At 34.5% G+C, this 12,275-nt stretch overlaps 1 protein-coding gene across 1 annotated transcript in view; it reads right to left on the bottom strand.

Moving 5' to 3' along the window:
- LOC142750387 (dynein axonemal heavy chain 3-like) overlaps window positions 1–12,275 on the bottom strand; it is a 1,255,980-nt gene that overhangs the window by 970,383 nt on the left and 273,322 nt on the right. The window contains exons 8-12 of the mRNA XM_075859390.1: window positions 11,204–11,308; window positions 9,642–9,772; window positions 8,983–9,178; window positions 6,165–6,368; window positions 1,202–1,336 (exon numbers count right to left, since the gene is read on the bottom strand). Of these exons, the coding sequence (XP_075715505.1) occupies window positions 1,202–1,336; window positions 6,165–6,368; window positions 8,983–9,178; window positions 9,642–9,772; window positions 11,204–11,308 (771 nt within the window). The remainder of the gene's footprint in view (window positions 1–1,201; window positions 1,337–6,164; window positions 6,369–8,982; window positions 9,179–9,641; window positions 9,773–11,203; window positions 11,309–12,275) is intronic.

Here is a 12,275-nt window from a genome sequence, read left to right as displayed (position 1 = left end):
CCTAATGCGCAAAGTGCTCGCTGGTCAGGACGAGCATACTCGTCCTGTGTCGGCAACCAGTTAAGTAAAATAATAGTAATCATAAAAATAAAAAATATTATATTATTCAGTAAGCTAATCAATACTGTGACTGTCCAACTTATCAGCATGTTTGCCCAGTATTCATGTGGCATGCATCACTATTTTCTATTAAAATATAAAACATTTTATAAAATATGTCTCCTGTAGTAATGTAATCTTATTTCTAAAACTAGAATTCATAACACATATAAGGAACAAACCCCTTGTTTTTGGATTGGTGTAAATACACTTGTTTCAAAATGTTGTGCATTATTTTTAGTGTAAACATTTTTGTTTCCTTTCATAATAACATCCTATAACCTTATTGCTTCTTTTGTTTATCCGCCGGGCCCCGGTTTCCATATCTTGCACTGATGAGGTCTGGCAAGCCTGAAACTGTATGCAAGTCCTAACGTGGCTCTGTAATTTTAGTCCTACCTGTGCTATAAATATTCTACTAATATGTAATGTGAATAAAATACTTAAAATATTATAGTGGTATTAGATTTAAGCGTCAATCTCTGATTTAGAAATTACTTCTAAATTCTAAATAGTTACAAATAATATAGTTATTCAGTTTACCAATATATAATCATATGAGTTATATTGTTTGTTAGTGTAAATATATTTCTCCACTGTAAGTTGCAGATCCACTATAAAAAAAAACAGCACATTCGGCCTTATTTATCATTTTTTTTCAAAAAATTGGCTGTGCTACCCATAGTTTTGATAAATAAGGCCCGATTGTAAATATTGTGTCACTCCCAACAATCCTATAGATTTTAAGCTCATAGAGGAATCGTCTTTCCTTCTCTTTCATTTTCAGTGATAGTTTCTTTCATTATGTTATTTTGTATGTTTACTGTTCCCCCAGACTGTAATGAATATGAAATACATCAGCAAAATATCAATAAAGGTTTTTTATTATTACTACTACTACTACTACTACTACTACTACTACTACTACTACTACTATTATTTTAGAACTACCAGTGCCTTTACGTGCATACATATTCTCTTTACTGCCTAGTCAATAATGAGAATTCACTAGGGATACCAGGACTATGTCTCTCTCACTTTCTCTTTTCATTCTGGTTAATTGATTGAGAAAGATGAATACAATGGATTTGTTACAAATTACCTGAAAAAGGAAATTCTCAATCCTTGGCATCTGTTGGACACTGATAACTAAACTTTCCACTACATTGTCAAAGCCATAGACAATCTCTTCAACAGATGGATTAAAGCTCACATCCGATTCTTTTGAGAATGGTTTCTGCAGGAGGAAAAGCACACCATTGTTGGTCTTTATTTTACAATGGAACAATTGCTATTTAAATAAGTCAGGTTTATACGTTTATTGGTTTTGTGCAGAGAAATAATTCCACATTCCGTAGAAACAGATAATGCAGACTGTCAGAGTATAATGTTATCATGCATATGAAAGTTTCATAAATTCAACATTAGCTGTATATTTTTATACATATATTTAAAGCCACATAAGGTCAGTGAGTGCTAAGGTGTCATTAAAAGCAAGGATTCTTTACAGTAAGAGTAGTTCAACTTTAAAACCCCCCACCACAAGAGGCAGTAACAGAAAAAATACAGATTTTTTTTTAGAAAAGTATTGATTGACTCATGGCATTGAGAGCTATACATTAAGGGGGATTGTGATAACTACAACCATAGGTGCTAGGGGTCCAGAGACTGAGAAGGCTCACTCAAGTGCAGGAACTACTTCACTTGTTATCAGCAACCACACAGCCAAAGAGTAAAATGCAAAAAATTATTTCTGCCTGCAGCCACCACTATAGGGAGCACCTTACATACAGATTTATAGAGCTAGTATTGTGTTAATTGGGAGCTGTATAAATCTGTATCTGTGTGGCCACTGCAGCTAGACAGACTGTTATAATTTTAATTTAAGCTGTGTAACAAAAAGACCCCACCATTAAAAACATATCTGATGAAATTAAGCATCACCAAATTTTAGATATATTGGTTAAATATTTGCTATGCTTTGCTATGGTGCAAAAATGAATTCTGTTTCCGACCCTCATGTGGGTTTGTTTTGATTCCGCTTGATGAAACATCTAGGTCTATGAAAACATAAAAGAAAGAATCTGTAATTTTATTTTGTTATTACTGTAATTGTACTAATTTGTTTAATATGATAACTGGGAAATAGCACTTAACACTCTACTAAACACATCTAGACTCTTTGATTTATCAACAGCTAATTGCCTCAACTAGTCAAAGAATTCAAGTTTTTTTCTTTTTTTTTTCTTACGATGTTCATCTTATAATATGGAAAAGTCATTAACATTTCCACCGAAGGAATGGCATGTGTTTGGAGGAAGACTACAAGACTTTAAACCTAGTATATTTCAAGTAATCCACTCATTAAGATTCGGGAAGAAAAGTCCATTTCAATCGGATAGTCATTTTTTTTCCCTTTAATTTGTGCTTGTCATAAAGTGACAGTCTAAGGATCACCTTCGGAATGAGGCTTTACATAATCTTTATGGCTTTAGCTAGACAAAAAGCTCACTAATTGACAGGTGAAATGTGTATTCTACTCACAAGTCTTAAAAGTTTAAATCACCAACAGAAATACTAATTAAACAAACTGTGACTTTTCTTACCAGTTAACATAAAAGAAAAAAGAAATAGAAGTAGTCAAGTCTGTTGAACCTCATTAGAAAAGAAAAGGACTTTTAAAAATAGGAAAATGGGGCAGATTTACTAAAGCAGTCTAAGGGTATGTGCACACGATGAGAGGCTTTTACGTCTGAAAAGACAGACTGTTTTCAGGAGAAAACAGCTGCCTCGTTTCAGACGTAAAAGTTCCTCCTCACATTTTGTGAGGCGTCTTGAGCTGCTCTTCATTACGTCAATTTACGTGTCGTAGTTTGACAGCTGTCAAACGACGACGCGTAAATAACAGGTCGTCAGCACAGTACGTCGGCAAACCCATTCAAATGAATGGGCAGATGTTTGCCGATGTATTGTAGCCCTATTTTCAGGCGTAAAACGAGGCATAATACGCCTCGTTTACGCCTGAAAATAGGTCGTGTGAACCCAGCCTAAGAGTTAGACAGTATAAACTTAGCTAAGGCAGTCATAAGATGAGCCAAATGTATCACAGTGAAGAATGCTGCATGATAAATTGAGGGCATCTTACTTGACCTGCTAGACACTTTTCTCCTTTTTATACCACCTTTCATTTAGCTTACTTTACAATAAAAAAATTTACCAGTTTTTTTTAGTGCATCATGGCACATTGTAAACCAATCCCGCTTTTCAGTTAAATCATGCCCATTGTTGGAACGTTTTTTAAAAGTGTCTAGTGAGGGGCAAACATCTGGATTAACAATATATTTCTCCAAACTGTGCTAAAATGTCCCAGATTTTGGCGCAATTTATAACACATTTGAGCTGCAAACACATTAGTACATTTATTCCAATGGGTGTAAAGAGCATAGGATCCACACAGTTCTGTACTACGGAGCTGTAGGCACTCCATGTGCCACCATATGGTGCCTTCATACGGTACCATACTACAACTGTATTCTGCCCTTAAAGTGATGTTTTTAGGGGGGGACTCTAATACAGCATCCAATGAAGCATGTCACCAGTTTTTTTTCTCTGAGGTTAATATGAAATTCAACAGAAAAAACATCTAAAGACCTCCAAATGAAATCTAATTCATACTGAGGGACGGCAGGGTCCTATTAAAGTCAATTGGTATCGCTTTATGGCAAAGTGCAACTCAGAGCCATAATAAAGTCTTGTGCATGAGCCCTACATTAAATTTGTATGTATCTTTAAAAACAAACATTATATTAATATAAATAATGAGAGAATAAAAATAACATAAACTTGGCCAGACTCCTAACAGATTAGGTCAAGTTTCAAAGCACAGAAGAAAAAAGACAAACAAAAAGAAAACTTAGCGAATGGGTGCTGAAGATTAATACTAGCTTACAATTAATCACAGTAAAGACAAAGATCAAGGGCAAATATTGAATTCCTATTTGCACACGAACTCAATCTTTTCATGGTATTGATGTAGGGATTGAATATTCCCTTACAAATTGCAAGGGACCAATCCTATTTTAAGGCATAATTATTCTGGCTCATCATTTTCATCCGTCAATAAAGATTTTAAATTTTAGTTAAAATTTGTTTACTTAATGTATCGGTATGTACAGGACTTTCAACAATTTCTAAGCTGAAGTTCTTAGAAAGAGAATAAATATTAACGTCAGTTTAAGAATATGAGAATAATTTACCTAAAGTTGATTACTGGTTGTAGGTAAAAAGATATCAGGAAAGTATTGTTAAATATAGCATAAAGCTTTTGGAAAATACGGTTGTTTGAGGAGATTAGGAAATAGTAGTTATGCCATACATTAAAGGTAATACCTTGATCTTTATTTTAGTACAAACAAAAATTTTAAGACTTTGGAATTGTAACTAAGATCATTCGAATTTCCATACTAGAAAACATCTAAAAGCATTATAGACAACTTATATTTTTTTTCTACAATACAGTTCTTGTTATAAATAAAATACACTTTAAAAATAAATAAAAGTCATCATGGATGGAAGCAAGATATACTGCATTGAATTTCCTACTATATTTAGTGTTTTCCTATAAAGAATTAAGAATATATTCACTTTGACTCTGTACAATTATCCACTCATAAAATTCAGTGCTTTATGTACTCACTGCAGGTATTTTGTCGTCGAGAATGAGGAAAAGAGGAAAAGAGGTGTCTGGTTTGATCCTTAAGCTATGTCTGATATTGCAGTCCATGGACAAGTGTGGAGCTGTTTCTCAAAAAAATACCCTTTTTTCTAATACTGGACAACCCTCTTAAAGGTTATGTATAACTTCTACTTCTACTTTAAATTCCTCCACACGTGGAAAGAGCATTTATGTCCAAGCAATGAACAAGTTGACAATATACACCTCTGACAATTGTGGTGGATATGGGCAAAAAGTGCAATGTTTATCCAATATAATATTTTTTTTATACATAATGTATAATAAATTTCCATGTCTTCTAGCTTTATTGTATATGTACTTTTAATGTCACATATGAAAATTTGTAACAGTATTGATCATCCTATAGAAAAGGCGCGGAACTGATTTATGCAGGAAACGGTACCATCTATAATAAACAAAGAAATGTGTTTGTCAAATATTTGCATGTGTTGTGGCGTATTTTTCCTGTCTAGCTTACACAAGGATCCTTCATTGCCATCTGTATTTATGGCTCTGCAAATGGGCTTGATTTGTAGCACAGATTTACTGCCAGAATTTTGCTAAGAATGACAGAAGTTAGTGTTGCATGACACTGTCAACATACATATTTATGCTTTGTGTGAATATAATGATTTGTAATTCAAACCATCAAAGGGATTTTTATCAGACTTGCAGACTAAGTGCCATTATTAGATGAAAACCAAGAGTGCTGCCATCTTTCATGTCAGTCATATATCTTGTGTGCCTCACATACAAGAAGAAAAAAAATGCAGATTATCATTAAACGCTCATCTAAAGGCATTTTCAAGAGACTGCTTTTAGCTACTGAAGGAATGAATAATCAAAAAGTAACATACAGTCCTGCTTGGTTTTTGAATTGGGGCAGAGGGTTACAGGAGAGAAAACAATAGAGAGTGAATAAATAAAGAGAGGAAGAGAGATAGAGAGAGGGTGAAAAAGAAAGGGAGAGAGAGAGAGAAGGGGTGATAAAAAGAGAGGGAGAGAGAGAGAGGGGGAGAGAGAGAGAGTGAGAAGGGGTGATAAAAAGAGAGGGAGAGAGAGGGAGGGAGGGGGAGAGAGAGAGAGGGAGAAGGGGTGATAAAAAGAGGAGAGAGAGGGGGGAGAGAGAGAGAGAGAAGGGGTGATAGAAAGAGAGGGAGAGAGAAGGAGCGGGAGAGAGAGAGAGAGAGAGAGAGTAGGAGATGTGGGAATAAGAGAGGGAGGGTGTGAGAGATTCCTTTCTACATAGTCACCTTGAATATCATGTTTTTTTAAATATTTTGACAACTTCACTGGCATTGATACGAAAAGTAGTGTAGATTAAACATACCATAAATAAGTAAATAAGATGAGGTTTCACTGGGTACCAAAGACTGTCAGATGGATATTTTCCTTCATAGTGATTCCCTTCACAATAGGTTTCAATCATTTCCACTAGGTCAGTTAGAGAGGTCTCCACTATACGTCTATGAAGATTGGACATTAGAGTTGCCAAGCTGCAAAATAAATGATCCATTTTCTTTCTCCGTAAACCCTAGAAGAAAAACAATATATGCATGAAAATCACTGCTTTGCTTTTTTGATACCTTCAAGACCTATAAAAATATTTATTACATTTTTGGACTAATGCAGAAGAAGCCTCATGCTTGGCAAAAGTCAAGAAAAAAAAATTGCAAATGCATAAGAAAAACAGCAATGAAGGGTATATAGCCAATAAATAAATATGGAAATATTTATACTTAAGAAGCTGAGGACATAGGGGTGCACTTAAAAACTGCACAACTTTATTACAAAGTAAAATGCAAAATATACATGCTAGGTTTGGTTCACACTGCCCTCAGGCTTTACATTTGACAGGAATGTTGGAAACCTTCCGTTGAGTATAAGCCCTAGGCATGTGCCACTGTATGCTTCCAATGCCATTGACTCCCAATGAGAAAAAAAAATGCATACCCCACTTTATTTGTATTCATGCCATACAATTGTGTTGAACAACCCGATTTTCATTGCAAACAAAACAAAAGTATACCAACGTAAACCGACCAAATGTCTGCAAAATGATTCTCTTTTCACATATGTCTGACTAATAGTAGTCAATAGGCACGTTAGACATATACATCTTGAGAATGTCTTGAAGCTGAACATAATGCCAAAATGGAAAGTGAGTCTAGTCTTAAATATATGGTTATTGGGCAATGTATTCCTAAAACTGTTTCTCTAGAATAAATGCCACGCCACGGGCATGCTCTGATTATGAGAAATAGAGTTAAATAGAGTTAAAACAGCACAGCAGCAAAAATGACAGATATTACCACTAACCCTATGATAATGAAGCCAATTCTCCTAGTTTCCTAAAAATCTTAGTAAAGAAAATTTTGGTTCTCTATAAATAAAATTAATATTATTATTGTCAGTCCCTCTCAGGAAATATATTATTCTGAAAAGGTAAAATAGATTGAATATGACAATTTACAATCAAGCCAATCTATGTAGAGGGAAATTTCTATGAGGAAATGTAAAAGAAGCTCTATCACAGACAAAACTCCATTGAGTTATAAAGTAAATTGAGGCTGGAATTTAGGATGTGTGAAAAATGTATTTTCAAGCTGCGATTCAGGAGTAGGGTCTTAGGTCATATGCACATTCTACTCACCACTACTCAAATTATAAGCAAATGTCATGAGAAAAATTAAATTAGTAATTTTTTATGTGTACGGCATACAGGAATACAAGAGAAAAATGTGTAGGAAAATACTAATTTATATGAGAAAGCTGAATTAATTGATGAAATGCTAATGTAGATATATATCAATTCTACTAGGATCAGCAGGGATCAGAAGGGTCACTAAAATGATTGGATAAGTTAACAAAGAGAAAGTCAATTCTTTATGCAGCTCCCTGGAATATTGAGAACATTGTGTTGCTGGATTATTTAAGAAAATGAAATCATATTTTGTCATCACGATTCCACCACTATTATGTATACATAAATGCATTCTGTTGTGCTGTCAGTGCAACATTTATCACAAGGTGTGGACTGAACTAAAAGTGCGCTGTTTTTTTAAACAATTGTGCAAAAGTTTGAGAGTTTGCACAAGACACTTGTGCACAGAGACGTTAAATTCCAAGCTGTCTTACAAAATATATATTCTCTTTCTCTCTTGCTGATTTTAATCAGCTTGTCACCCTATCTTATGCCTAAATATTGAGCCACTTTAGAAAAGTTATCCGATGAGTAAATCAAATGATGAACATAAAAACTAGGGGTATAAAGCCAAAGTGATTAAACCTGACAGTGTTCTTTTTTTTATGGTATCTATAAGGTGTCCTGCTAAAGAGAAGTTTTTGGGCAAGGCGCTTAGTAGGTGGTGGTGCACCCACTATGATACCCTAATGGGTGCACCACTACCCACTAGGGCATCGCATACGTGCCCTAAAATATTGAGCACTGTCAGGTGACTGATGCTTTTTAACTCTTAACGGTGGAGAAATGGCAGCTGTCAATTTGAGAGGTCTACTAAAAGACATCAGTCTACTGTACTGAACAATAGACAACATAGTTAGTATTTATAAAACACAACACTTAGCATAAAACTTAAGATGGTACATTTCTGCAGGTTAATCTTTTTCATAAAAAAAATCTTGACTATATAGAGAATATTTCTCCATGAGCACTTCAATTTTGTCCTCTAGATATGCAGGCTTACATTGTGCAGATAGATCTGACATACTAGACAAGCATAATAAATGACATATCTTTTAGCACAGTATTCATGAGTGATTGTAGAAATTACTTGACTGCTTTAAGTGTGTGACATCACTTATTTGTCATCTTCATCCATAAATGGCTACCTAGAAGTGGTTATAATGCTTTTTTACCTACATTGTTGTTGAAATATGTGATTAGATATAGCACATCCACACAAATGATATCCATATAAACAACATGGTGGAGTAATTGGTGGCCATCACCTCTAAGCTGTAAACAACATGGTGGAGTAATTGGTGGCCATCACCTCTAAGCTGTAAACAACATGGTGGAGTAATTGGTGGCCATCACCTCTAAGCTATAAACAACATGGTGGAGTAATTGGTGGCCATCACCTCTAAGCTGTCTTAATATGATATGGAGAAAAAGTTGAACTCACCTGATCCTCTGGCATTGTAGATTCTATTTTATCTCTGTTTTCTCCTACAATTTCACAACATTCCTTCATCCATGTTTCTTGTAGGAGTTCAGACCTCTTTTTGACAACACTGCTCATGTGCATAATAAGCTTGTCCAGCATCATAGGAACAGTTTTGAGGAGACTTTCTATATCAACCAAGCTAAAAGTTGCATAACTAAAAAGCAAAATAGAAAAAAATAGACTTGAATGTTATGGAATGATGGGACAACCCCCTCTTATCAAGACATATTTAAATCTCATATATTAAAACAATATCCAACTTCTCAGTACAGAGCCTGAAACAATTATCTAGTTACTGGTCATATATCTTATATTAAGTGAGTCAAAGGAGTTAGAAGATCAGCAGGAGTACATCAGTGATCAGTCATGAAGTGGAAGGTCAAAATGAGTGATTATAGTCATTTACAGTATGTGAAGCCTGCTCACTGAGTACACGTGGAGAAGCAGATGGGTAAAGCCCTAACAGGTGCTTCTTGTCTATGGCAATACACAAATAACATTCATAACTCAAATATTACATTTTGCATTCTCTATAAATTCCATTAAATATGGTCGATTAATATGGTAGAAGTAGTAATCTAACTCTCATAAGGGTTGCGGGATCATTGAGAACATACTTTCTATGGAAGTGAAGGAGAATCTTGGTCATGACAGGATGAGTGATGTGCAAACTGTTCCTCAATTTGACATGTGCCACATTAACACTTTCATGCCATGGAAACCGTTTTCGTCCTGCATTGTTAGACATCTTGATGCAAAACAAAAAATATCATATTTTAGCTATTTTGATAGGTAATTTGACATCATGCATTTTATATATATATATATATATATATATATATATATATATATATATATATATTGTCTAAACGTGTACTCATGCAGGGCTAAATATAGCATAAACTACAGGTTGAAATAAATCCGTTTTAATTACTTTCATTTTAATCATGTCCCTGATGGATAGATTAAGAATAATTGGGCATTTTATCTATGATATTAAAAAAGTTTCAAATAATAAAGTTTAAAATTATATTGCAGATTGCACATTCTCTTATAAGCATAATACAGCCTAATTTTTCCACTGGGTTTACTGTAGAACAAATAATAAAACCTACCAGAATCACTATGGTCTGACTTAAACAACAATACACAATGTATATACTGCCTGACAGCTGTTCTTCCCCAGCTCTCAATGAGACTGCCACTCTTCTCATTTCAATGTAATCACCCTGACCGCCTGTCTCCTTCCTTCCTTTGTCACTTTCTATCATCATGACCACAGCATTTTTATTACTGCCACCATTCCCCTTTAGCCTTGCACATTTCAGATCTGTATCTACAGCGTATATAGACGGATCACATTAACAGGAGAGGTGATAGATGTGAGAAATGTGATGGCAGTGCTATACAACCTTTCTATGCAGTCTACTGAGAATAGAAAATGCTCTGGTAAACCATTGTATGAGCTCCATCAAATACAATGCTCCCACAGGGCCAGCTCCATTACAAATATAAGTCTCATTTGTTCCACACATTTTTTTTCTGCAGCCCACAATGGCACTGTAAATTCAGCTCTGAAGGCTCATTATCAAGCAGATAAATGACCTGTGTCTGTTTGGACAAACATGCTATTTGGGACACTTTATTGTTTGTTTTGTTTTTTTAAATCTATAGCTGTTTGTTACTTTGCCAAATAAAGTAGGTATACACTATTAGTTTATTTATAGAGAGTAAAGTCTGAAGCAGGACTGCTGGAAAACCCTAAAATGACTATTAAATAAAACTTTTTTAACCACTAATGCAAAATACAGTACGATAGCCATGAAAAAACCGAAATAATGCAATATTGCAAAAGGAAATGACTTCTAAATCAATGTGCCATATAAAAGGGTCAACGAGGTTAAGGGTTATATGGGAAAGCAATACAAACAAACCCAACAAAATAAGATAAAACAAACTAGGTAAGCACAAAAGATAATGAAGACACATGAGGAGAAAGAAGGGAGAAGGGTAGAGGGAAAAAAATTGGGTCAACGTATGCCCTGTATCATACTAAAAATTAGCACCACAAGAGAGGCCATAAGGGAGACCAGGTAGTAAGGGCATATGAGCATATTGTGGTTAAGACAATTGTGTATTTTAAGTAACATGAAGATGGGAGGGTAATATAAAGTTTTACCTTTGGGGTCATTTCAATTCCAAGTCTTTGTTGTTCCATTGGGTCCAATAAAATGTAATCTAGCATTGTTTTCTTTATGGAACATATATAGTTTTCCTCTACCTCCTGGGAAAAAAAACAAATATTCTAACAGCATACTGTAAAGGTAAAAAAATAACTCTTAACATATTTTTATATAGCTAGATGATAAGCACTTATGTATATACCATGCCCTAACCTTAACTTTTTGATGTCCAAACCTGTTATAAAGTTCTGGGGCACAGTTTGTGACCCCAAAAACAAAGACAAATCAGTATTTAATTTAAGTATGTGGATTTGTTAAAACTGTATGTAACAAAATGCACTAATTTCATATGTTCAAGTTTTTATCAAAGTTTTCACAAAAGTGAAACTTTACTAAACGTTGGGCGACGTAATCAGTGTCTTTCAAGTTCAGTCTTTGGACTTATTAGCACATCCCAAAAAATTATAAGTAGTTGAAAGCAGAGACAGCTGCTAAATCTGTACAACTAGACACAGAAGTGTAGGCATTAGAAGATATATATATATATATATATATATATATATATATATATATATATATATATACTGTATATATGTGTGTATGTATATGTATATGTATATGTATATATATAGTATGCAAAAAATAGGCAGCACTCCAGGATCTCAAAGTGAAAAAATCAAGTGATGAGCTTTATTCCATAAGCGTTTATATAAAAATAGATAGTTTGTATGGATATATTCTACATAAAAAGTTAATAGATGTCAGGTGGTGTTTTTATTCCTTCCACCAAAGGTTTTTTTTTTGTAGTATAAATACTCTATTTAGAATTAATAAAGAATCACTGGAATAAGGATAGAGCTTATAAAATATAACTTTTACTTCTTATTTGTTTAAAAATCCCCCCCCCCCTCCCTCCTGGTCTTACATTCCAATGGATGTCACCACGTGTAGACAGGCATTTTTCATGCTCCTGTTCACAGATGGCCGGCTCAGCTGCAAATGCAGCGAATCACCAGCTGTGACAGGATACACGAACCCATTGGCTGTCGGCCCTGGTGGGAGGAGCTA

This window comes from Rhinoderma darwinii, chromosome 3, assembly GCF_050947455.1.
Source record: "Rhinoderma darwinii isolate aRhiDar2 chromosome 3, aRhiDar2.hap1, whole genome shotgun sequence".
Lineage (NCBI taxonomy): Eukaryota > Metazoa > Chordata > Amphibia > Anura > Rhinodermatidae > Rhinoderma > Rhinoderma darwinii.
This window is presented reverse-complemented; position numbering and strand designations above follow the sequence as displayed.